The sequence below is a fragment of the Lates calcarifer genome, linkage group LG16_LG22 (genome assembly GCF_001640805.2).
Source record: "Lates calcarifer isolate ASB-BC8 linkage group LG16_LG22, TLL_Latcal_v3, whole genome shotgun sequence".
Classification (NCBI taxonomy): Eukaryota; Metazoa; Chordata; class Actinopteri; family Centropomidae; genus Lates; species Lates calcarifer.
This window is the reverse complement of record NC_066848.1, coordinates 9,778,492-9,805,398: the sequence shown is the minus strand read 5'-3', so window position 1 is coordinate 9,805,398 and position 26,907 is coordinate 9,778,492. Positions and strand designations below refer to the sequence as shown.

The 26,907-nt window shown below is 40.2% G+C and overlaps 1 protein-coding gene and 1 long non-coding RNA gene across 10 annotated transcripts in view; both read right to left on the bottom strand.

Moving 5' to 3' along the window:
- Positions 1–30: 30 nt before the first annotated feature.
- LOC127143411 (uncharacterized) lies at positions 31–3,998 on the bottom strand. Its single transcript, XR_007814789.1, has 5 exons — positions 3,794–3,998; positions 2,607–2,670; positions 1,603–1,699; positions 817–874; positions 31–162 (listed from the first exon to the last, which is right to left on the bottom strand). It is a non-coding gene; the product is annotated as an uncharacterized LOC127143411 (long non-coding RNA).
- Positions 3,999–9,389: 5,391 nt separating this feature from the next.
- Positions 9,390–26,907, bottom strand: part of kcnma1a (potassium large conductance calcium-activated channel, subfamily M, alpha member 1a) — a 131,087-nt gene continuing 113,569 nt past the window's right edge. For 3 of the 9 annotated variants that reach the window (XM_018696760.1, XM_018696749.1, XM_018696762.1), the window contains 7 exons: positions 24,596–24,709; positions 21,126–21,256; positions 18,902–19,096; positions 18,318–18,436; positions 17,416–17,640; positions 16,248–16,276; positions 9,390–13,988 (listed from right to left, as the gene is read on the bottom strand). In XM_018696760.1, coding sequence (XP_018552276.1) covers positions 13,837–13,988; positions 16,248–16,276; positions 17,416–17,640; positions 18,318–18,436; positions 18,902–19,096; positions 21,126–21,256; positions 24,596–24,709 — 965 coding nt within the window. In that variant the 3' untranslated portion in view covers positions 9,390–13,836. Of the gene's footprint in view, positions 13,989–16,247; positions 16,277–17,415; positions 17,641–18,317; positions 18,437–18,901; positions 19,097–21,125; positions 21,257–23,122; positions 23,207–24,595; positions 24,710–26,907 lie in introns of all 9 variants that reach the window. The other 6 variants (XM_051076671.1, XM_018696755.1, XM_018696763.2 and 3 more) reach the window with 4 other exon arrangements.

Sequence of the window (26,907 nt, the reverse complement as noted above, 5' to 3'; positions counted from 1 at the left end):
GGTTAAAAATGTCATTGTATAGTTAGGTGCCAAAAAAAATAGGTCAGAAAATGCCATAGTATAGTAGGACAGTTCAGGAAAGGAAAAATACATTTATTGACCAGTGTCTGTGATTAACACATGTTCACATCTCTGCAGGAGAAGACGACAGCAGCTGAAGACCTAAAGTGGATGAAAGAAAACAAATGTGTTTCGAAGCTGTTAATTAGATAAAAGACCTCCACCATCTAACTGCTGTAAACAGTGTTGGTTTCCTGGTGTTGAAGTGAACACTTTGTTTTTCTCTACTATCTGTAATGTTGTCATGGGTACATTTTCCAAAAACTAATGTCTTTATTAAATACCTGTGAAAATATTCACCTGCTTGTGATACAATTATTTAATTGATAATTGTACCACAAGCAGTTAAATGATCACAAAGGTGTGATAACTACAGTAATCCTAACCAGCTCTAACAAATGGTTCCTTGTGGTCAAATGTCATTATCTTTGTTGTGATGGTAAATGTTTCTTCCTAAATTTTCCTAAACATTTTGAAAATATATATTTTTTAGATTTATTTTTATGGTTTCATACTTAACTTTTAAAAGGTTTTACATTTTTGAAACATTTCATATTTATGTTTTAGTTTTTAGACTTATTGTTTACTTATTTTTTTTAAAACCTATTAAAGGGGTATCTTTAGACTTACTTTTGCAGCTACATTGTTGAAAAATACTAATTAAAAGTTTGTTGCTATTTGTTCCACATGAGATTTTTAAGTGTCAAATTGCAGCTGAGATAATGACAGTCAGACCGAAAAGAATAAAACACTGACCTTCTGGAAATGTCTTCGTGTCTTTTCTCTCTGTTACTTTGTGGTTAAAGTTTGAATCCTGTGGAGAAAAACACAACATACATTGATATAAAGATGTGATTTTTAACATATCAAAATAAAAACTGTCAAAAGAGAGAACTTTAAGACACTAAATCAACAAAGAAACTAACTGGCTCTGGACTAATCAGAAGTAGTCCAACAGTTAAATTTGCACAAAGACAGAAGAAGCTGCTCTGACTGGAGAAATGACTCCATTAGCTCTTAATATTCACACACACAACAGCAGTGGATGGAAATGTTTTCTCCAAAATCAGTTAAAATTTGAACTAAATTTGATAGATAGAAGCCAAAATGAAGAAAAATGAGTGTTTCTAGTGTGAAACTGAACTGAATCAGTTATTTACATTTTTATGATTTACTGCACTACTGAAAGAGGGAGAGAGAATGAGTCATAAGGAAAGAGAGGGAAAGGGAGACAGATCAAGAGAATGCATGAGAGTGAGTGAGTGAGCAAGGAGGCGAGAAAGACAGAGAGACAGAACAAGGCAAAGAAAGAGGGGGAAGGAGACAGAAAGAAAGCGTGAGGGAGAGAGACCAAGAGCTAATGTTTAAATTCTTAATTGTCTTTGAACTGTACATTTGTGAACTATGTAAATAAACTTTAATAATGAGTTATGTCTTTTTGTGACAAGTCAAACTATTCAGACCAAATCAATTACTGACGATATATAATTTAATGTCATTGCTCGGTGTTGGACAGATGATGTAAAGCTGTTTGTGAATTACCTGGAGGCCTCAGTCCTGGTCTCAAAGAACTTCATTGTACGAAGACACTCTGCAATCGTGGACAAAGTCTCTGCAATCATGGATGAAGTGGTGACACCTGGAGGATATAAAAAGAGAAATGTACAAAGGAAAATGATCAATACACACCCTAAAACACATAAATATTCAACATTACAGCCAAACCAGAACATTTTCCAAATGTTAGAGGAGTGTCTCAGAAAATGGGCTGTTTACTGTCACAAATGACAAGAAAAAGCCTCCCCTCTTTAAGAATCAACAACAATAAATATTTAAGAAAAAATAACTAAAAATTATTATCTTAAATCTTCCATTTCTATATTGTTTAGCACTGTGTGGAGAAAGACGTACTGGGGGACTTTAAAAAGGCGCCTCTTACAAATGATTATATTGTGACGGACTATGATAATATGTTATGTTAGTGTTGGGTTAGGAAAGAAACGCTGCTCAGACTGTTAAGTTGAAGCACTGTTATTCCAGGGTTAATGAACATGTTGCCAGCTTAGACAAGGTGAAGCCTGTCTGTCATGTCAGCTGCCTGTGATCAGCTGGGAGCCAGTTATGGAGATGATCTTTCTACAAAAAGATGGGCTGAACGTAAGTCGATGCAGGTAGTGGCTATGACAGAGAAAACATTAAGGATTTTTGTTATTTTTGTCGACACTGGCTGCACAATAGCCAACAGTCACCTTTGTTATTGCACTTAATAAAAGTTTGCTAAGAAACCTGCTGACATCTCAGCACTTGTTTAGTGAGGGACACTACAATTTGTACAATGTCTGATTGATGTTTTCATTTTGAATCAATGCTATTGGATCGTTGATCATTGAAATGATGCATCGATGAAACTCAGTGTATTGTTACACCCCTATTAGAACAGATCTTCATTGTCACTGTTCCAAAAGAATGAAACACCATACTTACTAACATTAATAATCCAGCTCATCAGCACATTTTTCAGACTGGGTAAATCTCAGGTCACATACCTGTTTGGTTTGTAAGGTGAGAGCTGGTGTTCCTGTCCAGGCTGCAGCAGCTGAACAAGTAAGCCTGGAAAACACAAGTACACTTGAAAAACAAATAACCTAACTAATGAAGGATAGTTCACCTCCAAAACTTGAAGTGTAGAAGAATACAACACTGAAACCTACAACACTAGAACCTTGACAATCAGACTTTGAGTTTTGAGGTGAATAAATTATGTAACTAGAATAAGACTTTATTGATCTCAGACAGAAAATCAATTTTTAAAATAATTTTCATAACAATTTATAACAGTAACTTCAGATCACACATTGGGACTCTTGAGGCTTAAAACGTGTGGAGGAGCACTGAGTTAAAATCTAGCTTTCAAGTTTGTATTTAACACAAAACTGAGCTCAATAAAGTCTCAGATCCCCACAATTAAATTTCTAATCAATAACATACACAACAGGGAATCAATGGATGACTATGGACAGCTTACTATGACAAGACAAAGAGTCAAAAAAAAAAAAAATAAACTGGGTCACAAAATGATAACAATGAGATGCCTAACTACCAAACTGAAACACAAAATGGCCTCAAAGAAACCTTAAATGACTTGGAATAGACACAAAACTACTAAATAGACACAATACCATGCAAAACAACCATAAAGAAGCTCATAAGTAGATGTAAAACAGCCAGCTAGAGATGTAAAACGATGCAATACCACCACAAATAGACACAAAATGATTACGTCGATATAAGGAAAAAGCCACAAATGCTACGACACCCAGGTGTAAATCAGCTAGGTAGCAACGCAAAATTACATAAAATGACCACAAGTAGCCACAAACTGATGACAACAACATGATAAACCACCATAAATGAAGGTAAAATGATCAGGATGAAACACAAAATGACAAAGAGATGTAAAATGTCAGTAAAGTGACCGTTAAAAAATACAAACAGGGATTTACACATTACCAAGGAGTCATTGTGTTATAATCCATCCAGGTTTGGCTGCCCACAACTCATATCAGGGACGCCTCAGTCACAGAAACTTAAACACACTTTTACCCACTCGATATAAACGACTGAAAATGGAAAGTTATCATTACAAGGTAATGCTAATGCTAACGCTAGCCGCTAATACTAACGCTCTCCTATAACACTATTGCTAACGCTAGCCGCTAACTGTTTGCTTTACCTTTGCGTTGCAAGTGTGTTCAGCGTCCGGCCTCGCTCGTATTTGACAAAAAAAAAAAAACGACTACAGAGCTTGTTTCAGTGTCCAGACCAGTCCGGTAAGGACGTTCTCTCACAGTACTGCCAAACAGAAGCAGTGCTTTAAACCAGGTTTAAATCTGTTTTCCAACGTCGTGTCTCCGTCTCTCTGCGGCCATGGCTGATGACGAGCGCGTCGCGCCCATGACGACATACGTCAGCTAACATTGCCAGAAAAACGCTGATTGGTCTTAAAAAAAACATCCACCGTAAAGACGGAGGGAAGCCTTAATTGTATTTACAGTGTATAATTGTATTACAAGATCTTACCTACAACCATGCGCCTGATGCATGGCTATATAGTCTGTCTGTCATTTTTTGCTCTCTCGCAGACGCGAACGCCATGTATGATGGAATACATTGCTCGGTTTGTACACAAAGATTGTACTGTCTTCAGTTATACACTACTTTTCACGATGCATTATTGGGGTGGGGGTGGGGGTTCTCACTATACATTCGGACGGAAAATGTCGAACTCACTATATAGTGCACTTTATAGTGAGACGCCCAAAAAGCAAAGACAGCAACTTTAATATTACAAAGTAGTCAAAGGAAACAGCTGTGTACAGTTGTTGAGAGCTAGTGGTACAAAATACAGCAGAGAACCTCTTCAGAGATTGGGGGAAAAGTTCTTTGTATGTAGATAATCATTTCTGTACTGGAAGTTAAGTATTACCTCAGTCAAAGCAGAGTTGTTCTCACAACAAACTATACAAATCATTCACCATTTCAAATATGCATATGGTGATTTAATGCCAATAGCACAAAATATTGATCTACTCACTAGAGTTTGGTTGAATGTCCCTGAGCTAACGGTTTATTGGCTGTTATGCTTCTTCTCTTCTATGTGTGGGTAAAGTTCAGCCATGAACCTTTGCATTTGGGTATTAGCAATGTTTTTTTCTTTCTCAGACAAGCTGATAGGCCTAACCTTGTCTGTCTTTCCAAACATATTGATTAGCCTGTGAGAAGAGAGGGGCTATGAGACCGAGTGCTGAGGCTAAACTTGAAGTAATTCACTTCCTACTAATAGCATCCCATTATTTCACAAAGGGAGAGAAGTTTTGCACTGTATTTCTGAAGACATTGTACATGAGTTTGAAGATGGATGAGCAAAATTCTACGGTTTTAACCAAATAATGAAATAAAGAAACAAATGCCCCAGTATTATTAGTAATATCACACTGATGATTTGCACTATGGCAACCCAGGCTGCCTGATTTGAGAACATTATCTTTATTTCATGATAGACCACCAGTTATAATGACAGCCTCCCACAAATCTCCTATTGTTTGTCAGATAGAAAACCCAGCCATCAGAGATGAGCTCAGAGAGGAAGATTCACCAACTTTTCCAGAAAAGGACATTCAACACAAATTACAAATGGCAGTGGCAGACAGAAAAAAGAGAAAAGCCAACCTCTGTGCCTTTGTTGTTCTCCTTTAATTCTGTTAATCGCCCCAGGTAAAGATTAGCTGCTCTTGCCAATTTAATTCAGCCTCAAATGATGCTGCTACAAGGTCACTTTTTCTTTTCTTCCTCTCCTCCTCTGTCTCTTTATTCACCCCTCCTTGCCTGCTGCCCACCCCCCTCTCTCCTCCATTTCTCTTTCCATGAGCAGGATTGAGTTGTCATGTAGTTCTAATAGGCAGCACAGGGAATCATTAGTCCACCCCGGCTCCCTGACTGATGGGTATTTCACTCCAATCATCTGAGTACTATGCGTGTGTTTGCGTAGGTGTGTATGTGTGCGTGCAGAGAGAGAGAGAGAGAGAGAGAGAGAGAGAGAGCAGGAGTACACCCCCCCCACCTTCCACCCTCCAACACACTCACGCACACACACAAATCTGCCGCCACAGACATCACCATCCCCCCACCCGCCACTGCATTGTGCGCCTGCTGCTATTGACGGAGTGTCAGAGCTGAGGGGAGATGTCTTAATCAACTTGGACACACTGGGCATTGATTTGACAAGCTGCTGTAATGACCTTCTTGTTTTCGTAAAGGATCACTGTTTATCTGGGCCACAACTGATGCGCTGAGCATGCCTCATCGTCATGGAAACTATTATCACAGCTGAATTGGGACGGGGCTCAGTCTTTGGATCTCTCTTTTTCTTTCTCTGTCTCTCTCTGTCTCTGTCACACACACACATAAACACACTGTCTCTTACACACACCTGCAGCCCACACGTATTGATATTGATATGTTTGAGCTGATGCGGTGTAACCAGATGTGTGTGTGTGTGTTTGTGCTTGAATGTGATGTTTAACACCTCAAGTCAAAATTGTCAGGGGGTCAAAGGGAAATGCTATAATTGGTGTCAACATCTTTCACATCAATGTTATGGAAATCATTACAGACTGGATGGATTGACTGAGAAGGCTCAATAATCCCAAGACAGCCGTTTCATTTACTTGCCTCCCAGCTCTTTCAGAAAATTATTTTAAACGCTGTAGCTCATTGACTTACTAAATGACCCATAATGACATCTAAAACGGACAGTTTATCCTAAGTGGCAAAAACAAGGAAGCATAAAATATCTATGTAGTAATTTACAAAAGCTTTTAGAAAGAATTCTGTTTTCAAACTGACGTTTTCATATGATCTGTCCTTGATCTGATGTCAGGCCTAATCTTAGAGGTTTAGTGACATGGATTTCTTGTATGAATTCTGATCTTCGATCAGGCAGGGCATGTTTTAAAGATGAAAGGAAAGATTACCTTTGTTTGTGTTCTGGCGCTAACACATGAATGGTGCGGTGCTCCATCACCTAGTTCATGGCCACAGGCACACCCTAGTGCCTTAAGAAGAAGACACTCTGCCGGGTCGATTTGCAGGGATCTCAGGTTCAGGCTGCTGTCAGCTTCTGTCAGGGCAATCAGAAACACTCAGCCTCCCCTGAATACCCCGCACAGCAGACGGTAAATATTATTGGCATTCTGACACCCTCTTGCTGCGACCAAGTGTGTAAAATTGTTAATAAGGAACATGATGGGGCTGCCTGCATGCCGTCGTGAGAATGGAAAAGCTTGCTCTTGTTGGCAATTATCCAAATAACAGGATGAGGCGTCTGAGGACAGGTGATTTAAGTCCTTAGCAGAGCGGTGGAGAGGTTTGTTTTGGCAGGGAGGAAGTGAGGAAAAGTCACAGAGGTCACGTGGTAAACATTGTCCTTGTGCTTTATCCATCTGTGCAACTCCTTATAAAATGTAGACGGAGACCCTTGTATGCACTGTTTTGAAAAATTGCTAAAGACACTGTCCATAGATGAGGCACTTTAACACTTGAGGGCTGTTCTACATTATGTATGATAGTCATCTCGGCTCTACTAAAACAGGTAAAGGTTGTTGGTGTGTCAGCTTTAAGTATGGCTGAGAACAAGCTGCTTGTTTACTGAAATCCACTGTTATTAGTTATTTCTATGCCTCCCCCTGAAAGCCTCAATGTGACAGTGTGATAAGGCAAACAGCCCCCCCACCCGCATAGAGCAGGTAAGTCATTATTTTTAAAGGCATAGTATCTCCAAGTCACAGAAGGACACGTTGATAGCAGAATAAAGTACACAATCGTAAACGTTTATGCCAGTATTTCTCACTGTATGATTACATTTTTATGGTTCATATTCTGATATGGCTTGTTTTTGCTGCCACTGCCAGAGCAACGAGACAGGCCCAGAGGTGGCATTTCTCCTTCGCTTTATGGGGGGGTGGGGGGGTGGTTGCATAAAGGAGAGTCCTGCTCGGTCTCATTCGGTAAACACACTGCCAAGCTAAATGGCTGATCAATCAATTTCAGTGGGATCGATCTGCATCAGTTCTGCCTGCATGCACACACCCGGAGCCACTTTATTGTAAATCAATCATTTTGAAAACATCTCACAGAGGGGCCCGTCCTCACTAACAAGCCATCAATTCCAGCTGCCTCTGTAGCACCCTTATCAGGCCACAAATCAACAGCCACACAAACATCTGCTCCATTTCCATTGCTTTCTTTCCCCCCACCCCACTCTTCCTCGCTTGGTCTTTTACCCCTGCTCGGTCCCCTCCGCTTGTCGTGTTTTGATGGTTTGTCTGGCGAGGAGGAGAGAGGAGAGGCTGCGAATCTTCACCACACCACTTAAGATAACCCAAGGGTAATAGTGTTTGCACATTTGAGAGAAAAATGAGGACAAATGCCAGGGTGGGTCATACATTCTCCTTCTGACCGGCTTGTTTGATGTTGGAGTGTGAAATTGCACACTTCAGCTGAGGAGCGTGGAGGAGGAGGAAGAGGAGGAGGAGACCCAGAGACTTACGAGATGTCCACTGATTTCTTGCTATGAGAGAGGAGTGGGTCATCGTCTGAGAAGTCATCCTGCCTCATCATAACACCTCAGAATTGGTGCTGCTCATGATGTTTGAAGGATTCTCAGGAGATACCCTTGACACAGGCGACATATTATTGCAGCGTATCTAGAAGCAGATTATTTCAGTTGAAAAATTGCTGCATTACATAAAGGTTAAAAATCCTTTAACTTTAGCACTGTTTAATGACATGCTTATCACCGTCCAGGCTTTGCTTAGACATGTTAAAGCTCCACCAGGGGAAAGAGGATTTCTCTCTCAGTATATCATTTGCCCCTGGAATAACTGTATCTGTAAACCCAATCCACATTAAGATGCTACACATCCCGATGTGATGCACAAACATTCACAGCGCTGACATGACAGCACAGCGAGATACCTGGTATGATGTCCTTTGCTCACCCGCTGTCACCGTCTCCGTGGAGATATACAGCCAATGTGGACAGAATGTGATTCGAATGCTATTCCCACCCATCACTGCAGATCCCTGTTGATTGACAGTCTGACAGGTGAAAGTGATGGAGCAGCTAATAGCATGTCAGTAAACGTAAATCAAGACTAATGTCAGACTCAATGGATAAGCGGATTTGCGGTGTGACTCGGACCACGGGGTCACCGACCTGTCTGCAGGGTGGGGATTGGTAAAATACAATATACATTCATCTGAGGCTTCCCTTGGTGATAGTCAAGGTCAGGTACTGGGTCTATTGCAATTTCACAGTACCTGTCCGTTGTATATACACTGAAAAGTAGTGCCATGATATGGGAATGCAGAGATTTTTATGTAGTTCTGTTTCAGAAGTACTGAGTAAATAGTGAGCTATTATCAGTATTAATCCTCTTAGTGGAAGAAGTATTCAGATCTTTTAAGGCCTTGAAAACATTTTTTTTTTCGGTTAGCTTCTAACTTACTACACATATCAAATCTTAATCTACAGAGTAACTAGTAGATGCTGTAGCTGTAAAATAAATTGAGTAGACTAAAATGTGTAATGTTTCCTCTGAAAATATTGTGTAAAATGGAAATACCCCAGAAAAGTAAATGTACCTTGAATTTGTACTTAAGTTTACTCTTTGAGTAAATGTTCTTAGTCATCGTCTGCCACTTCTTATTCCTGAAATAGTGGAAAACTTTTCTTTGCACCTGGAATATAAAAAGAGGAGAATTCCCAGTTTTAGAACACAAATACATCCATTTTAATTTGAGAAAATACAAAAAGAAACCATGTACAATCTATGTACAAACTTTTTGTACAAGACAGTATATTTATCAGCAGATTATATTTGACAGAGTCAGGTAGATCAACTCAGCACCATCAAATAATCCATTTTCCATCATATCTAGAACACATCCAAACTAATTAGACTGCTATGTCAAACTCCTGTTTGCTGCAATGACAATGTGCCAACAAATCCTATCTGTGATACGCAAGAGCAATGTCCTGAATTCTTCCTGAACTGATAGGCAGCCAAAAAAAATAAACAAAAAATTGCAACTTTTCTTAAAAAAAAATTGCTGAATGCAATTTTAATGTATTATTAAGACTTGAGACCCACCTCCCATCCCCATAAGTATTATATATTCTATTATATCTAGTACAATTCCCAGCAAATAAGTTATTATATCCATCCTTTACAGCAAAAAATAGATTAACAAAAATAATGCAACATACTGTAACAGTAACGTATGACGCATCATAGTCTTTGATTTGTTCAGTGGAAAACAACACATCTGATGTTACAGGCATGGGCCTCTATGTGCATCTTTCAGTCATCCATATCTAACTACACCACATGACATGATCTGATAACCTGTGACCAAGCACACAGCAGAGACGTGTGGTTTGATGGCCAGGGCTCGTATGTAATTGCCCCAGCTGCCCCTCAGGCCTCCTGAATGCCACTTTTCGCAATAGTGGGACTTATTATGGGCCCTCCTCTTGACCTCCTGCACTGCCTGGCACTATACTGGCATGGAGGCATTGATGGCTTGGATGTTCTCCATGTCAGTACAAGACACCGTTCTCACAGTGGAAAACAATTGGACAATTGTGTCCCTGAATGACTGAAGGATGCTTACTCAACTAAACTCTTCATGGCACTTCAAAAACACTCTAAAAACTTTAGAGGTATACAATGCAAAGACCTAAAACATCTAATAGAGACATACGACAAGGTGTAGGAAGGAGAGACACATCTCAGTCCAGTGTTGTGATAATGCCAGCCTGAATGAGTTGCACAATGAGGGTTCAGGTAGAAAAAGCACAGTAATCAAGTGTGATGAAAACAAATGGTGCATTACTTTGCGAGTTTATATTAATGCCAGTTTTGCAGCATGTACCGATTTATTTCTGAACAATGCTATGTTTAAGTACCTCAAAAAATACTCTGTAAACAAATAAGAAGCAGTTGTGACAGATAATGACAAGCTGACAAAATGGAATGTAAACCCTGTAATAACACAAAGTAATAAAAACAGGAAAATTAAGGATGTTCTCTCTTTTGATAAACTTTGCTGAATTGGTGCTACCTTCCATCTTTGTGATGGCTGACAAACCAGATCAAATTCTGCCTGACTTTTCGTTGTGTCACATACAGTACTTCAATAGTTCCCTGCATTCCTAGAGAATCTGGGATAGTTCATTTTCAAGATACATGTTTGTCTTTTTTTTTTCCAACATAACAATCAGTCTGTCGATTCTATGTATAATGGGTCATTGCCATTATCAAATATGAATAGTTCCTTATTGTTCAGGCTAGCAAGTATGCCATTAACAACCCAATTATACATACATTTTACTCACATATTTTCTGAAAAGAAATCTATTTGCTACAAAGTGTGACAACGATGTAATCACAGTTCAAAAGTTCACTTCAGGACAATGTGTATGAGGCTTCAGTATAGTTGCACCACACCCAATAGACGGACATTGAAGCTCAGATCATTTTGTTTGAGAAAGAAATGTGGTCTATATAATGGGTTGAATTTACACAAACATATTTAGCACAATATTATGTTCTTTTCCATATTCCAAAATTATTATTTTTTTAGAATTACTTTTCCTTTACAGCCTATAGAGGAGAGTCACTGCAATAAACAGCCAGTGACTCCCTGTCATATTTGAAATCATAATTTGTGGAAAACAACAGCACACTGTGCTGTAGTGTATACACTCTCCCTCCACTCTAGGGACCTAATTTAGGTCAAACACATCTAATGAAGGTCATTCAGTCCTGGCCTGCACACAGAGGGAGCGACTCTCTGATCTTCTCCTTATTATTACCACTCTGATCTGCTCTTTAAATACATTTACCCCCCATTATATAATTCCTGTACACCTGTCTTTCTGTCTGCATGTTCACAGCGAGAGATGCTTAGTAGTAGACGCATTATTTAGTAGACATGGTTCATCTGTGCAACTAAAAGAAGCTTTAATTTATTTCTACAAGCACTCAACAGAGCCGAGCTGCCAGGCTGAAGATGGTGGTTTCACACTGCAAGCTAGTCTAAGCTATATTAGCTCCAGAGTGATACAGTTTGTTAAAGACGGGGCAGGGGGATAAAAAAATAATCTTTTGTTTTAGTAAGATGTGAAATAAAAGATGATATAGTCAAACACAAAATCCCTTGATATGTAGTTGTGATTGAAGATATTCATGGAGTCTTTTTTAATCTCCTTCAGTATAGTACTTTTCACTTGGTTCTTGTCTAGAAAAATAAGTACAAATTGATTATGTTAATGGATACAAAATAAGTATGTTTAAATGTATAAATCCAACTACATATTTGTATGAAGTTTAGGTATTAGGAGTACAAGGCTACTACCTCAATCCTCCTTCACTATCACAGCTGGATTTGGATCTATCAGTGCCTAAAAATGTGCAAAATACACTCTTTATCGCACACAGGCTAGCATAAAGAACACTGGTTCCTGTCCACTGTCCTTATTAGCAGCCTGTGGCATTGTTGCATTTCTACCCAACTATGTTTGAGCGTTTTCCCCTCCAAGTTAGAGGGCTGAACACAGCAGCTTAACTCCTGAGAGTTTTGAGGCGTGTGACTTCTGGATTGGCGACAGAGAACATCCAAGCTCTTTACTGCCTCTGTGCCAACCCTGTGCCAGGCAGTTACTCCAATCAAAGGAGGACCCATTGATGCCCACTTTTATGCGCTACGTGGCATTTCTTTCCTCAGACGTGAACTTTTTTCGTAACAGACAAAACATTCAGAAAATACACCACTCGTCTTTGTGATCCCAATTCTGCCGCAGATATCACGGCAAAGCGTTAAACGGTGGGCACGCAGCTGCTGTTCGTGTTAGCTCAGCTCAATCATAGTTGGGGATTTTGGTTTGGTTTTTGATGCAACATAACATTTTTGTTAGTAGATCCAAACCCTCCAGATTCTACTGTTCTTTTCTACCATAGCATTCAGTTTTAGAGCTAAGATCCCTCATGCTGTTCCTTCAAAGGTGCACCATCACATACAAGCCGATATATTGGGGTGTGGGGTTACGGCACCGATCAGTGCAACATCAGAAGGACAAGTGGCTGTGATGCACGCACACATACATACATACACACACACAGCGTGTACATAAATGCTCCTGAACGCATGAAGGACAGGGCAGGTTGTTTTTCATCCTTCTCATGTATTCAGGTTGATCAACCGCACTGTATCTGTTATAGAGAAGGGGGGCTCAGGCACGTATCATGCGATAGGAGCTTGAAATCAGAGTCACAGGCTTTATGATCTGACGCATCAGCAGAAGACATGTAGGTACAGGGGTTCTCTCTCAGCCAGCACACACCAACGCTGCACCACTCTCCGAGTTTTTTTAGACTACTGTTTTGCAAGATGATTTTTGTTCTGCAGGACTGGAATGCTCTCACTCAACATGACGAGTCAACGGTGAAGTAGCAAACTTCAAGCCATGGCATAATGTGTAACAACCTAAGAGCAAGATTAGTATGCCTCCGAAGCCAAGCAGCCCTCCCTTTCTACCTTCCTTCCTTCATCTCCTCTGAGACATTTTATTGGGGGGGGGATCTGATGGTTCCAGTTGTTCTGTCAAAAGAAACTTTTTCAGTTTTAGTGCAAATAGAACAGAAGCAGACAGGAGATATGAAGCTGATGAACCCAGCTGGTTTGACATGACGCATCTGGGCAGATCTTTGGGAGATGATATGATCAGTTTATCGCTGCAACCCTCATCCTCCAATAACCAGTCACCTTAGCCATGGAGTCTGGTCACACGAAGAGGTGAACTATTGCAAAGAATTACAGGAAGTACTTTTTTTGTCAACTCTTAAAATAATTCCAAAAAGTGCTAGGGGGGAGGGGCTGTACAATCCTTATTTGATTGTCATTATGTACATCTCTATGGATACATTAATAAATAAAACCATGTCCAAGAGCAAGTAACATTAAAGGTATACACATAGGAGGTCCCTTCCAGTTTGGGTTCCTGTCAAACCCTTGATTAGAAGAATGAGTGAAGAGAAATGTGTCAGTCTTCAACATCGCTGTCATCATCATCCCTCCTCCACTGGTGATCTCTTCTCGTCTTTTTTGAAAGAGCGCACAGATGTCTTGTGAGTCAGCAAGAAAACCTGGTGTTCAGCATTCATCTTCAACTTCTCTGATTGGTGGAATCAGACTACTAGTGGATTTGTATTGGTTGACTTGGTTGGCCATGTGAGTGCTCATGGGCTTGATCTGAATGTTCCGTGGGTAGGCATTTTCTGGTTCATCTGTAAACCATTTCTTTTCTGAAGAGGACAGGGTGAGAGAGGAAGAAAAAAAAAGGGGCAAAGTTAGTTTGAAAAAGTATGCAACATGGGATTATTTATAACCATACTGCCTCAGTTTAAGTGATAAGTTTGCATAGCATCAAACCTGGAGGTCAAGTCTGAGTTTGTTCTGGTGCACTGAGCCAATTTAAAGTTGTCATAGTGGTGTTGTACATTGTGTAAGTACATGGATATAATCTGTCAGAATTCTATTAAATCATGAATTTAATCTAATAACACAAAATATTAATTTACAGTACTAATGTGTTACAAGGTCAGTTCACCCAAATTACAAAAAACATGTTTTTGTCATTTCTCCTGCTAATTTTGCATTTATTTACAGGTTTTGAGATATACTGTATATACTATATAACTCTAAGAGACATTTCCACTGCTACTTCAATATAATGAAGAATGGAATCTACATTGTGGTAGAGCAGTTAAAAATAACATCCAAAGTATTCAGCGTAATCTCTCTCTACTAAATAAATAGTCCCTGAAAAAGCTGTTGAACATGTTTTGTTTTTTAGACTGAAGACTTATACAAAGTCAATGTAAAGATATCAGTATATACATAAAGTTGCCAAATCAGTTGGAGCAGTGTGAATTAATTTGAAAACTTGAAGACTTACACAGGCACAGGTCCGGGGCTAATGTTTACAAACTCCAAAAACACATCACAAGTCAAATTTGTGCTATCTTCACATTCTTAACAGAGACACGTCTTAAAGATCTGGTCCCAATGCTATGAGCCCCATAAATTAAATTCCGTTCACTTCCATTGTATGTGGGCAGAACTCTCAGAAATGGATACCTCAAAACCTGCTTGAGAAAAGATCGTTAAATTAGGCAATATACATTTTGTAATTTAGGTGAGCTGACCCTTTGAGCTAACTGATAGCTTATTACACTATATTCCTCGACAGTCATGTTTCATAGTAAGCTTTACTGTAATGCTGGCAGTCATTATGTGAGACAAGAGGTTTGAGAGATTTGGATTTGTCATTTTGGAGAGAACCTCTTCATGTTTAAGTATGCTATGAGAGCACTGTTTCTGAGGAAAGGGAAGGGTGTATGCCAGCTGTCAGAAGTTTGTAAACTCTCTCCCAGCACTTCACAGGCATCTGCAATGCCATTCAAGATGTCACTTCCTTTTGGGTGAAGTTGTAATATCAAATTTTAACTTTGCTATGTGGAGCAAACCTTGGTGTGTGTGTGTGTGTGTGTGTGTGTGTACATGCAGGCTTGCATGTGTGGAGACTCATTTGTGTGTGGGCTTGAGTGTGTGTGTGTGTGTGTGTGTGTGTCAGCAAGCTTAAGGCTGCGGGGCCGTGTGTTACAGCACAGGCATTTGATGTGTAGAATTGTGCCTGAGGTGAAGCAAGATGTCTGCCATCTCTCTCCAGAGTCTGCTGCTGATACGGTGAACTTAGTGATGTCGCCTCAAACCACCATATCAGGTGCACAGGGTTACAAGGAGGAAACTTACAGGCTCATATCCCCCTTCAATTTAGACTTTAAATTGGTCACGCCTCCCAGTTTCTTGGTGTGACCGATGGCACAGGGCTGGACACACTTTCTTAAAGTTCTGTGAAGAAGTAAGCAATTTGGCTGCATCAGGGGGATTTGAATCAGCCTGACCTACATGTGAGCTATGATCTGGGTTTGTACAGTCAAGAAACATGTCATTACCCTGTGTTTTATTATGATTGTGATTAACATAATAACCTACTGTACTCAATGGCAAAATATATATGAGATCTAGAAGTCTGCTACAGTCATCTGATAGCATTCAATAGGAGGGAAGATGCGCAAACACACAGACCTCTCACACAATGCAAACCATCTCAAGTTGAAATAAATCAGAAAAAGGCATGATAAATGACAGAAAAAAACAATGTGGAAAAGGAATTTTTCTGGAGGAAAAAAAATCATATCATCAAGTGAATAAGTGAGGTAAGGGCACAAAGAAAGGGAGGGCAGGGGGGTTTCGTCTCAACCTCATGCAGTGTGGAGATGGTCCTGATCATGGCAGGGAGGAGGCAGGAGCAGCAGCAGACATTTTGCTTTCTGGACGAAAGCAAAACTTAAACTGAGGCATGGTTTACTTAATATCCGAAAGGAACATAAGAAATAAAACAAACTCCCCTTGTCATAACAATGCCCACAGAGGACATAGTTATGATCAGAACCCCAGGTAAAGGTTGCTAAGTCATGCAGAATCGTTAACTTGCATACCTTGGCCCATTCTATTCATCCTTGTTGCACTTCAAAAAGAGAGGTAAGTAATCTACTGTAAGTGAGTAGTATTTACAGTCAATACACAACTGACAAGTAACTACAAGTCCAACTAAGGCTTACATATTGTTACCACAGTATTTAGGCTATATCATACATCTTAACTTTAAGATGTATTGAGGGCTTATCGTGTATCATTTAACAATTCTTGTAACAAATCTGCATGCTTTTATAATATGTCACGATTTTAAAATTCAGTTAATTTATTCTCCCGAATGAAACTTAAATTCATAGTGTACATTTTTGTGGGGGAGAATAAGGAACATGTAGGTCAAAATATTTAACCAAATTTGAAATAATATTATAATTGTATAATAAACAGAACAGGAAATAAGAACCTGCTAAATAGGGCTACCAACATGGACATGCAGATAAAGCAGTACAGATGCACCATGAATAACAAAATATCAACACTGCTAATGAGGGATGATCTTATGAGTAGGCAAATGTGCTCTATAATCAATATCAGCTACAGTAGGTAAATCACAATACATTACATCCATGATCGAGACATACTGATCATGTGCGCTAAATGTGCACAAATATCCAACAAACAACAGTTATTTACTACACAAATATTAAGAGTTAGACACGAAATGACTAATATTAAGACAGATACAACAGATAGACCAAACAACATACTGAATGTGTGTTGTGTTGTATTATGTCATTTCATTTGGCTGTGGTTGAGGCCTTTACTCTAAGCTTATTTCCAACCACAGTGGTTATGCCATCCAAACAAGTAATTCTACTGTTTACAATGCTGCAAACTTAATTTGTAAGAAGAGTCTCAACCGTCTTTGAGTATAATAAATGAGCCCGGCTTTCCTCAGAGCGAGCTAACCAAGTTTGTAAATGTCATGTTATGATTGCTGTGATGTGCCAGTGAAGACCACATGCAGATGATTATGAAGGAAACACACTGGGCATGGACGCAGGGCACAAGTCGCACAAACAAACCACAAACACACAATAGACAGTAATCATCAGTGCATGTGTCACCACAGTCTGCACACAAACACACACCACACGCACCTATAAAATACAAGTCAGGTATAACACACTAAACATGCAGGCTAAAACTCTACAAGACACAGAGCGCACGTACTTCTGTTTGTCGCGGGCCTCCCGGGTCTTACTACTGCGGTTCTGCCGGTTGGAGGGCGGGATGGAGTGGACGGAGGAGCTCTTTTTGCTGGAGGAATGGGAGGAGTGGGAAGAGTGGGACAAGCTTGTCCGGGACTGGCCTGCATTGTGGTCGAACTGCATGAGGCAGAAGATCAGGTCTGTGGGCACCAGCTCGAACTCATATGGTGGGTTTGTGATCACATATCTGCCCAGAAAACAAATGTAGAGGAGATTAAACGTATGATCCTTGTGGTTGTATGTATGTATGAGTGCGTGTGTGTGTGTGTTCATATTTGTGTATGTGTGCATACACATTACCTATATGGAAAAACATTTGATAGATTAGACAATATCTGAAAAATGTGCATCTATGCATTATAATTGAAATTATTAATTTAAGGGGAGGCAATGCTGTGTATATTACATGTAGAATGTATGTAGGTGCAGACAAATATGTCTATTTATAAAAGCATAACTACTTATGTTTTATAATAAAGGGCAATTTTGAAATTACATTGGGTCATTTTGGCATGTCTACTTAATATTTACTTGACTTGCAGTAATCTTACATTTTACTGTTGTGCAGTACCATATACATTCAGTACATGTTAGAGTTAAAGTTATAGTTAAGTAAGTGGGTTTTTTTTCTAGTAAACATTTTATATTTTTGTATTTTATTTAGTCTGTTTTAGGCATATATTTTTGGCCTTTTAATTATGCTTCTTTCTCATGTATCTCATTTGTTTTGTTTGATTTATATGAAGTAGCTTTTGTAACTCTGAAGTTTTCCCCTTGGGCCTGATACACTGTCTTTAACCATAACTGCAAACTTTATTATATGAAAATACCCATTTTGATGCTGAGTGAAGGCAGAAATCGTACCGTTTTGTACACTGGCTTGGTGCACTGAGATGAGCGTCTCTTAATCTGTAGATTCCAAAACACAGCATGTTGTACGTCTTCAGTGCTTTACAGAATAAATCCCCGTAGCAGCCACCATCCTGATGAACAACAGAACAGAGACACCATCAGTGTGTGTTAGGTCAGCCTGATCATCGGGCTCAGTGGCAGGAAATGTAATTCTCTGTAAAGTTCTAGTGTAAATTCAGTTGATGAGGGTATTTTTCTTGCAAGCAAATGCCATTTTCAATGGTAATGCAGACTGTAACAATCTGCAGTGTCTTCAAAATTCATCAAAGACAAAACAAAATTACTTCAGTATTGGAAGTTCTGCATAATAATAACAAAAACCTGTAAAAATAAGGTTGGAACCAATTAAACTTGGAATTTCTTTGGTAGTGTTCATTGTTTTCTCCAAAGCACTCCTCGTTCTCCACCCACTAAGGCCTGCTTTGCGTGATCACTGTTCTTCACATCGGATTAGGGACCGTGAGGAGCGGAGGTGGCCAGATGTGTGCTGCTGGGTACTGCCAAAACGTGTCATCTCTGCTTAACCATCCACTTACCCCCAAGTCAGCAAATGGCCCATCGTAGAGGGCTAGCTGGGCGACGCGACACCTGTCTCTGTTGGCCAGTGTCTGCGGTGTGCTGTAGCCTCCTCTGAGAGCGTTCTCCTCAGCCAACAGAGCCTCCAGCTCTGGTGTGGCCCCCCCTGTGACCAACGTCCGAATCAGTGTGAGGATGTTATCATTGAAGTACGTCTGGGGAGGAGAAAGAAGGGATATCTGTAAGCAGATGCTATTAGAGCGAGGTGGCAGACTGGGGAAGAAAGCACAGCCCCTGTTATGTCGACCCTCAGCCTGTCTCTTCATATGGAACTGACTGGGAGATGAGAAGGCAGGAAGATTACTGAAGACTTTCGGTCTTGTGCAGCATTCCTATGATGGCATATTTTGGCTTGGTATATTAAATCACGTAGGTGCAGATTGTTTGGGTTTTATCAATCAGGTTGTCCATTTCTGAGATTTCTGCCCAATACAAAGAGGACAAATGGAAATTGTTTGTGGTGTTCACAACATTGATAAATAAAATTACTGTTGAAATTTCAACAAATGTCTTCGGCATCCCCATTAATGAGGATAATCCACAGATCTCACAATTTACAGTTACATTCTAACTACTTTATGCAGAACAAGTAGTCCCTATAAAAACTGATGACAGCTGTCTTTGTTTATTAACCAAAGTAATGGGGACATTTATTCTGGACATTTCAATTCACCTCCATTGTTTTGGGGATAGAAGCAGAAATCTTAGAGACAGATATCTTTAAAAAGCTGGAGCAAACAAAACCTCATGACTAAATACCACTAGATATAAATGAGATATACTGTACAATTTATTTTAAGCTGGTGAGGCAAGCCTTTAGATACATAAATGCATAAGATTTGAGAGAGACATGGCCACTGACAATTTGATAATCGCAATTCTGTTATATATATAAAAGACTAGTGCTTCAACACAGCACTACTCTACACTATGTGGTATGATGTCCACTTTCCCTTCTGAAACGACAATTTGACTGCGCTCTGCGGGTGTCAGGTTCTCTTGTCCTTCAAGCCGATCAGGACCTGCTTTTGCCGCGCAGCGAAGACAGCCGATGTCACTCGGCAGCCGGGCCAGAGTGGCAGCTCCTCTCCCCGGGCCCCTGACAGGCCTGCGGAGCCTCATGATGGATGAGCACTGTCCATTAGCTGGGTTCACCTCTGACCAGTGCCAGACTACAGCTGACGCCTGTCCTACTCCCTGCTCAGCTCGGCTCTGCACGCCCCTCTAACCCCTCACTCACCGAGAGGGCTGCTGGAATTAAGCCATCACAGCACCAAAGGGAAAATACAGTTGGTCACGAGGCGAGTGGAGGAGGTCGGGTGGTGGGGGTGTTGTAGAAGAGGACTTTTTTTTTCTCCTACCTACTCCTTTATCTTATTGCCAGTGCTGCGATGACATTGTCAAAAGATGAAAGAATGTTACTTTGGCCTGTTCTAGCCCAGCTTCTGTCATCGCCATTACGCTAACCTTCAACACTCTAGATCTAATAAGGCTCTTGAAAGTTGAATTCATAACACTTAAGTGGAGGAGTGATGCCAACAATTTCCCTTTTGATGTCAGTGGAGTTGGCAGGTGTGTGTGATCAATGTACTGTACCATTTCATTTACCAACCTCTGCCTACTTGAAATGCCAAAACAGTGTTACTGAAACCCCTAAACTTAACCCATTTTTCTCTACTGGGAGAGTTGATTTTTGATCTACAACAGCTGCAAAATCTTTAATGGACAAGACATTGTCTACTCTTTAATGGAATTTCTAGAAAAAAAATACTATTTTGTTACCATAACCTTGAGGATTTGGATATAGATTTCTGACTGAACGTGAAATAACAGAATTCTTTATCAAACAGTAGAGTCATGGCCACCAAGGAAGGTCTTGCTTTTGAGTCTGACTCACTTAGAAGTTGCTCACCTTTCCTTCATCCTGCATTTTCTACCACTGCAACAGCATGCAATTGTTACCCAGTGGGCACGGCATCTCCATGTATTTTGTTTGAAATGTCTCTCTACTCTTTTTGAAATTCTGAATATTTCTCTCTCATAGCATCTAACCTGAAATGGATGCTACCACAGAGTAATAATCATGAAACTATAATTCTAAAATGTGTAGTAGAATGTTTAATTTTAATTTTGAGGTTTTGAGAAGCACAGCGGAGTGTGTTACAGTGTTGCCCGAGAACTCACAGCGCTCATCAGGGAGTCGAGTACACTGACAGCGAAGGCCGTGCCGCAGGCGAAGGGCTGAGTGAGGTACAGCTCTGTGTCCGGGTCATCGTCATCATCTTGGTCCAGGAACTGAACGTTTGAGTCGTTCACTGAGAGAGGGGAAAAACAGCTGAGTTAGAGGCAGGCGCTGTGAAGAAGCACAAGCCAAACACATACACACACACACACCAACACACCAACACACCTGAGAGTTCACAGATTAATTATTTTTTTCTTCATATATTTTGCATATGAAAAGATTTGGATATATCATGGGATAATGTAACAGAAAGTCTCAGGTATATTGATCCACGGTTTCAGCTTCCAATATAATGTAACATGAGATGCACATTATATTTTGCTTCTACACTCTGCAAGAACTTTATTTCTTATCCAAACAACTGACATGTTTTGACTGACCCTAAAATACTGTTGAGTGAATTACTTTTCAGTCAAGTTAAACATAAACTAAACATATTATCTGCATTTTTTTTCTGTCCATGTGCTGTAGCATTGTTTGGAAGATGAAAAAAGTATTTTTGACTTTTTGAGAGTTTTTTTTTTTTCCATTATCACTATCTTGAATATTAAATCCACTGTATTTCACATGCAGGGTGCATTTAGACAAACCACACTCTTAATAGAAAATATCTAATTGTATTATGCATACACAGTGATAACCATTGTAGAAGTCCCCAGTCTTGAATCAGTCATACATCTGTTCTACATTAGTGCCTCAGTAGCCACTGTATCTTGATCTTTTTTTTTAATTACTGAAATACAAAACTGCATATATACTGCATATATTATTACACACACAAACAGACAAATTCTCAATCAAGAGACAGTGACTTTTCTGTTTACTGTGTGGTAACATGCTAATATTTTCTCTTCTCTTCTCTTCTCTCTTTTTTCTATCAGGTAAAAAGTGAGACTTCAACAATGGCTACTATGTCACATGAGAAATCCATGCACTTATAAAGTCATGCTATGTCTGTCAGTGTTTTTCCTTGATAAATGTGTTTGTCACATCATCCTTAAAGAAATATTTACCTGTACCCTGAAAGTCAAATTAAAGCCAGGTAACAACACACTTTTTATCTCATGATTAATAATGAAATCTGCTAAATAAATTAAATGGCACAGTGTGAATGAACATAACCAACAAGGGTCTCTCACATATGGCCTAATTGGCAGGATAAACAGCATCAAGTTTTTCCAATAGTGCGTGGCCTTTTTCCTTAGACTTTCTAGTGGCAGCGGGCACTGGAGGCTATGAACCAGAGTTACTTAAAAAAAACCAACAACAACAACAAAAAAACGAGAATCACACAAGTTTTTTGTTTGACTCCACCGATATCTGAGCTTCACAGATATGGTCTGGAGGAGAAAAAAAAATAAACTGGAAAATATATTTAAAAAATAAATAAACAGCTTAAAAGATTGTTTGATCTTAAGTTTTTTGTTTTTGAAATCTGATTTCTTCCCAGGCTTCCTGTGCACTGTGGAACAGAAATGTCAGTCAAAGAGACAAGGGGCTGATGCAAACAGGGCCTGGGCCAAAAGAGTGCATTGGAGGGAGGCGTGGGGGTGGATATATGTGTGTGTGAGTGTGTGTGTGTTTGGAGGAAGAGGGGAGGGGTGGTGAGGAGGTTGGGAGGAGTGGTGGTGGGGGTTTGCTATGAAAACAGCCACAAGGACAGACTGAGCATGATCAAAGGCCTAGCGATGCTTTGCAAACGCAACTGGAGGAAAAAAAAATACCCCAAAAAGAAAAAGGAAAAAAAAATCATTAAAAAGGGGCCAAAACAAGACAGTCAATTTCAACCAGAACGAAGAATAAAAATGTGTTCAAAGTGAAGCCATGGGAGCAGTGAGGGCCTTGACTGCAGCCAGATAAATCAAGACAAGCTGATGAGGAGCAGAGCGGTGGAGCGAGGGAACGAACGGCAGCAGAGGACAAAGGCTCAGCTTACCCAGCTCTGTTATCATTTGTATGTTGGTTCCACTTTTTTTTTCCTGACTGAGTGAAACCAATGGCAGTAGTTTGCCAGGTTTAGCTAATGGTGATGAGACAGTGCAGAGAGGGGGAGAAACGGTGTCGTTATTGAAACAGTTTCAAAGACTGCAATAAAAGCCATTTTCGCTGTCTCAGACTGCTGGTGTCAACTGCGGAATTACTCTGAGACATTCATGGTTGTCCCGTATCTAAAAAGTAAAGCACCCTGGATTAGAGTGCACAGTAGATACAAAGCCAGAGCTGCCACGGCGCTACACCACTACAACAACAATAAATTATTTCATGGTAAGACAGTGAAAGGGATAAACAAGGTCTTATCCATAAACACACCTACTTTACACGCCAAAACAAAATTGATCATGCAACTCAGATGAGGCGTGTTTTTATGTTTCATCTTGACTTTAATCTGCTCCTGGCACTGTAAACTGAACATATGACAATGTAATTACAGAATATGGTTCCAGTGAGACATGCAGCCACTCTCTCCTCTGTATGCTCTTACTCTTTCCTCTCCTGAAGGACAATGTTATCACATCTAGTGTTGCTCTAGCTGTGAAATTCGTTAGCTGGGAGCACGCAGAGGCACAATGCTGGAGCTTCTAGTGCTTGAGTCCAGGACAAAAACCAATGACTCCAACATGGATAGCATGTATAGTTTTTGATGGTTGCATATGTAGTCGGGGGTCTAATAGGAGAGCCTCTCTGCAGGTAATGGCTGGCCCGGATACAAGTAACATTAGGTTGCTCCTTTCTCTTTCTGGCCTTTTCTTAGCCGGCCTCATGCTCCATTGCTCCCTAATTGGGTCAGGGGAGACAGAGTAGCCAGTCTCTGGTGCTTTAGAAGGCCCCTCAGAGATCTGAAAGTTTCATGAGTCCCCACCACCAGTGGGAATACAGCCACTGCCATTGTTATTAATAAATGGATCCATTTTGCAACCAAGGCAGTTTTTTCCCCCTAAACCTTTTCACTCTCTTTCCTTTTCTCCCTCTCTCACCCTCTCCATCAGGCTGAGTTTCTCTTGTGCATTAGTGAACAAATTGCAGGAGATGTAGCTATAGTCCTAAAAATGCCTATCTGACATCTTCAAGTGACAGTAGTCCACATTGTCCTATGAGCAAAGATATTTTCTGATCCTACATTATCACCACTTGACTATAAAACTAGCCAGATCCAATAAGGCACATACGAATATGAACTTGAGTTGGGCAAAGCTACTGACGCCATGGAACGTGAACAAAAATTCCACACCACGCATTCCTGAGTCCATTTGACCTTGAATGAGTTGGAACTTTTGGTAGCAGCATGGTGTTCAAGTCTTGGAGTATCAGCTCTATGTGTCTATGTCTGCAAATGAATAATGAGTTGATCTGAGGTCACTGGGTATGGCATGCAACGTTTTGCGCTCGAGGTGGGTGGAAACAACTTTACCTAGCTCCGTGATGATGGGGATGTTGGAGCCGGTGGTGACGGAAGCCTGACGCACAAAGCCATGTACTGGACTGCTGTCTGGAGATGACCTGTCCATTCCAGGAGGCGTGAAACCTGAAACAGATACATAGAGTGCATTGGGAAATAATACAACAACAGGGGTGGCGTTAAGAGATCTTTTACTGCAATTTCTTTCCACGTGAAGAAAAACACTGTCTAAGCAAAACTGTGCATGTCATGTAAGTGTGCTTTTCTACAGAAGTATCATAAGCATGAGAACATAACTTGGAGCTCTGTATCAACACCATTATACATAGTGCATGTCAGCTCACTCAGCATGAAGTTGTTGATGCGCGCTTTCTGTGTCATTCAAATGTGTGGATTGACAGGGAAAAAAAAGGGAAAGACGGAGGAGAAGACTAAGTGAACAAGGCGCCTGCCTAAAAACTGCAATATGGATACTGCGCTTTTAGGGGTCAGCTAAGACATATTTAGCATTCACATCCCTCCATCAACAGGCAGACATAAATTTTATATGTTGTTCATTTTGTTTCGATAAAATTGGTGAAGTGGATCCTGAAAACCTTTTATCGGAAATGGCATGGCTCAGAACCATGAAACACAAGTGCAAGTGACAGGAGTATGAATTCACATGACTTCACATTTTTGCATTTCCTCAAAGTGACAAGTAAACACCTTAAATCTGTAATGCTATATGCATAATGCATCAACTGTGTTTTGACATCCATCATTTAGTGCTGACTACAGCAAAATGCCAGCTTATAGTGCCACCACCAAGGAAACATAATGCAGGGAATATATTCAGGTCACAAAGTTTTTAAAAGGATTGCAAATTCTGCGTGTGTGTATGTGTGCGTGGGTGTGTGTGTGCCTTTCCTGTCAAGAAACTCAATGAGCTGCTTACATTACAAAAGAGATCTTCCAGCCCTTTGCAACAGAAAAGACACCAAATGGTTTAGTACACAGCAGGAAGCACACACTGAACTGAAGCATGGATAATCATAACTCTTGTTATACCAATTATTGAACTTGGAAATAGCAGAGGTTTGACACTTTGAGTCAACTGGGGAGCACGAGCCCAGACAGTGAAAACATCATTTTGTCGATGTCCATAAAGGATGAGGTTTACTCCACTGGAGAGTGACAGCAAGTTTTTGGATACTGCCTCTAAAACACTGCTCTTATTGTATCATAGTGAACATGAAGACAGTACGGAGCTGTGGAAGAACAGCTTAGGTTCTGTGCAGTGTGTACAGCCAAACATGATTGTTGGTGAGAACAGGGATACATGAGGCCTGCTGCTGAGCTGCTTTCAAAACCTGTTAGGTTACAAACAGCTCGAGAGTTGCAGTGTGAGCTGGTGAGCTGCAAACAGAGAGCTGTATGTCTTTCTAAGACAGAGCCAGAGTACTGCAAAACCAAAGGAACTAAAATGTGTGTATCTCCCTGATCATCATGAACTTTTTCAAAGTGATTTAATACGGGAATTTCATGTTTAAAAACTTGAAACATTGATATCTATGATAAATAAAATGCTCTTGTATCTCTCAAGAAAATGAAACATTAAGTCCTTGGGCAAAACATGATTATGATTATGCAGATAGAATTATTGTGATTAAGGACACACTGAATTATTTCTTTTCTTCTACTTGGATTTCATAATCAGTATATACTGTAACATTTTAGAAACCAACTCATCATTTACTGCACAAAATAGACAAGCCAGAGTTTGAAGAGCAACCTCCTCACACACACTGTTTCCTCCTCTGGCTGTTGCTTCTGAGACTGTAACCTCGTCTGTTCAGCTACAATGTACAATAAACAAGTGAGATCTGGGTTACATACCCCCTTATCCCTGTAGCCCCCTGGGCACAGCTATGCTCTGTGGTTGACTACATGCTACAGCAGCCGTGAGAAGCTCTCCCCCAGGAAAGCGCATGTTTATTTATTCATTTTCACCTTCTTGTTTTAAATTCCACAGACAGCGTCTGAATGGGAGCATCGCTAGGAGGAAGGAATCCCCAAAGCAATACCTATGATACAATAGCAGCGTCTGGGTATGTGCATGCGTTTCCTTGTGTATGCATGATTGCATGTCACTGTGGAGTGTGTGTGTGTTTTCTAAAGTGAAGTATTTATCACTGAAATGGTTGGTTGATGTAAGACCCAATTATTGATGACAATAGGCTCCATCCATCGACCCTGGGAGAGGATATAGGCTGGTGGGCTTCATATTGAGGTGGCTTTCTGTGAATACGGCTCCCCAGAGCGGCATGCTCTCAGATTTACCC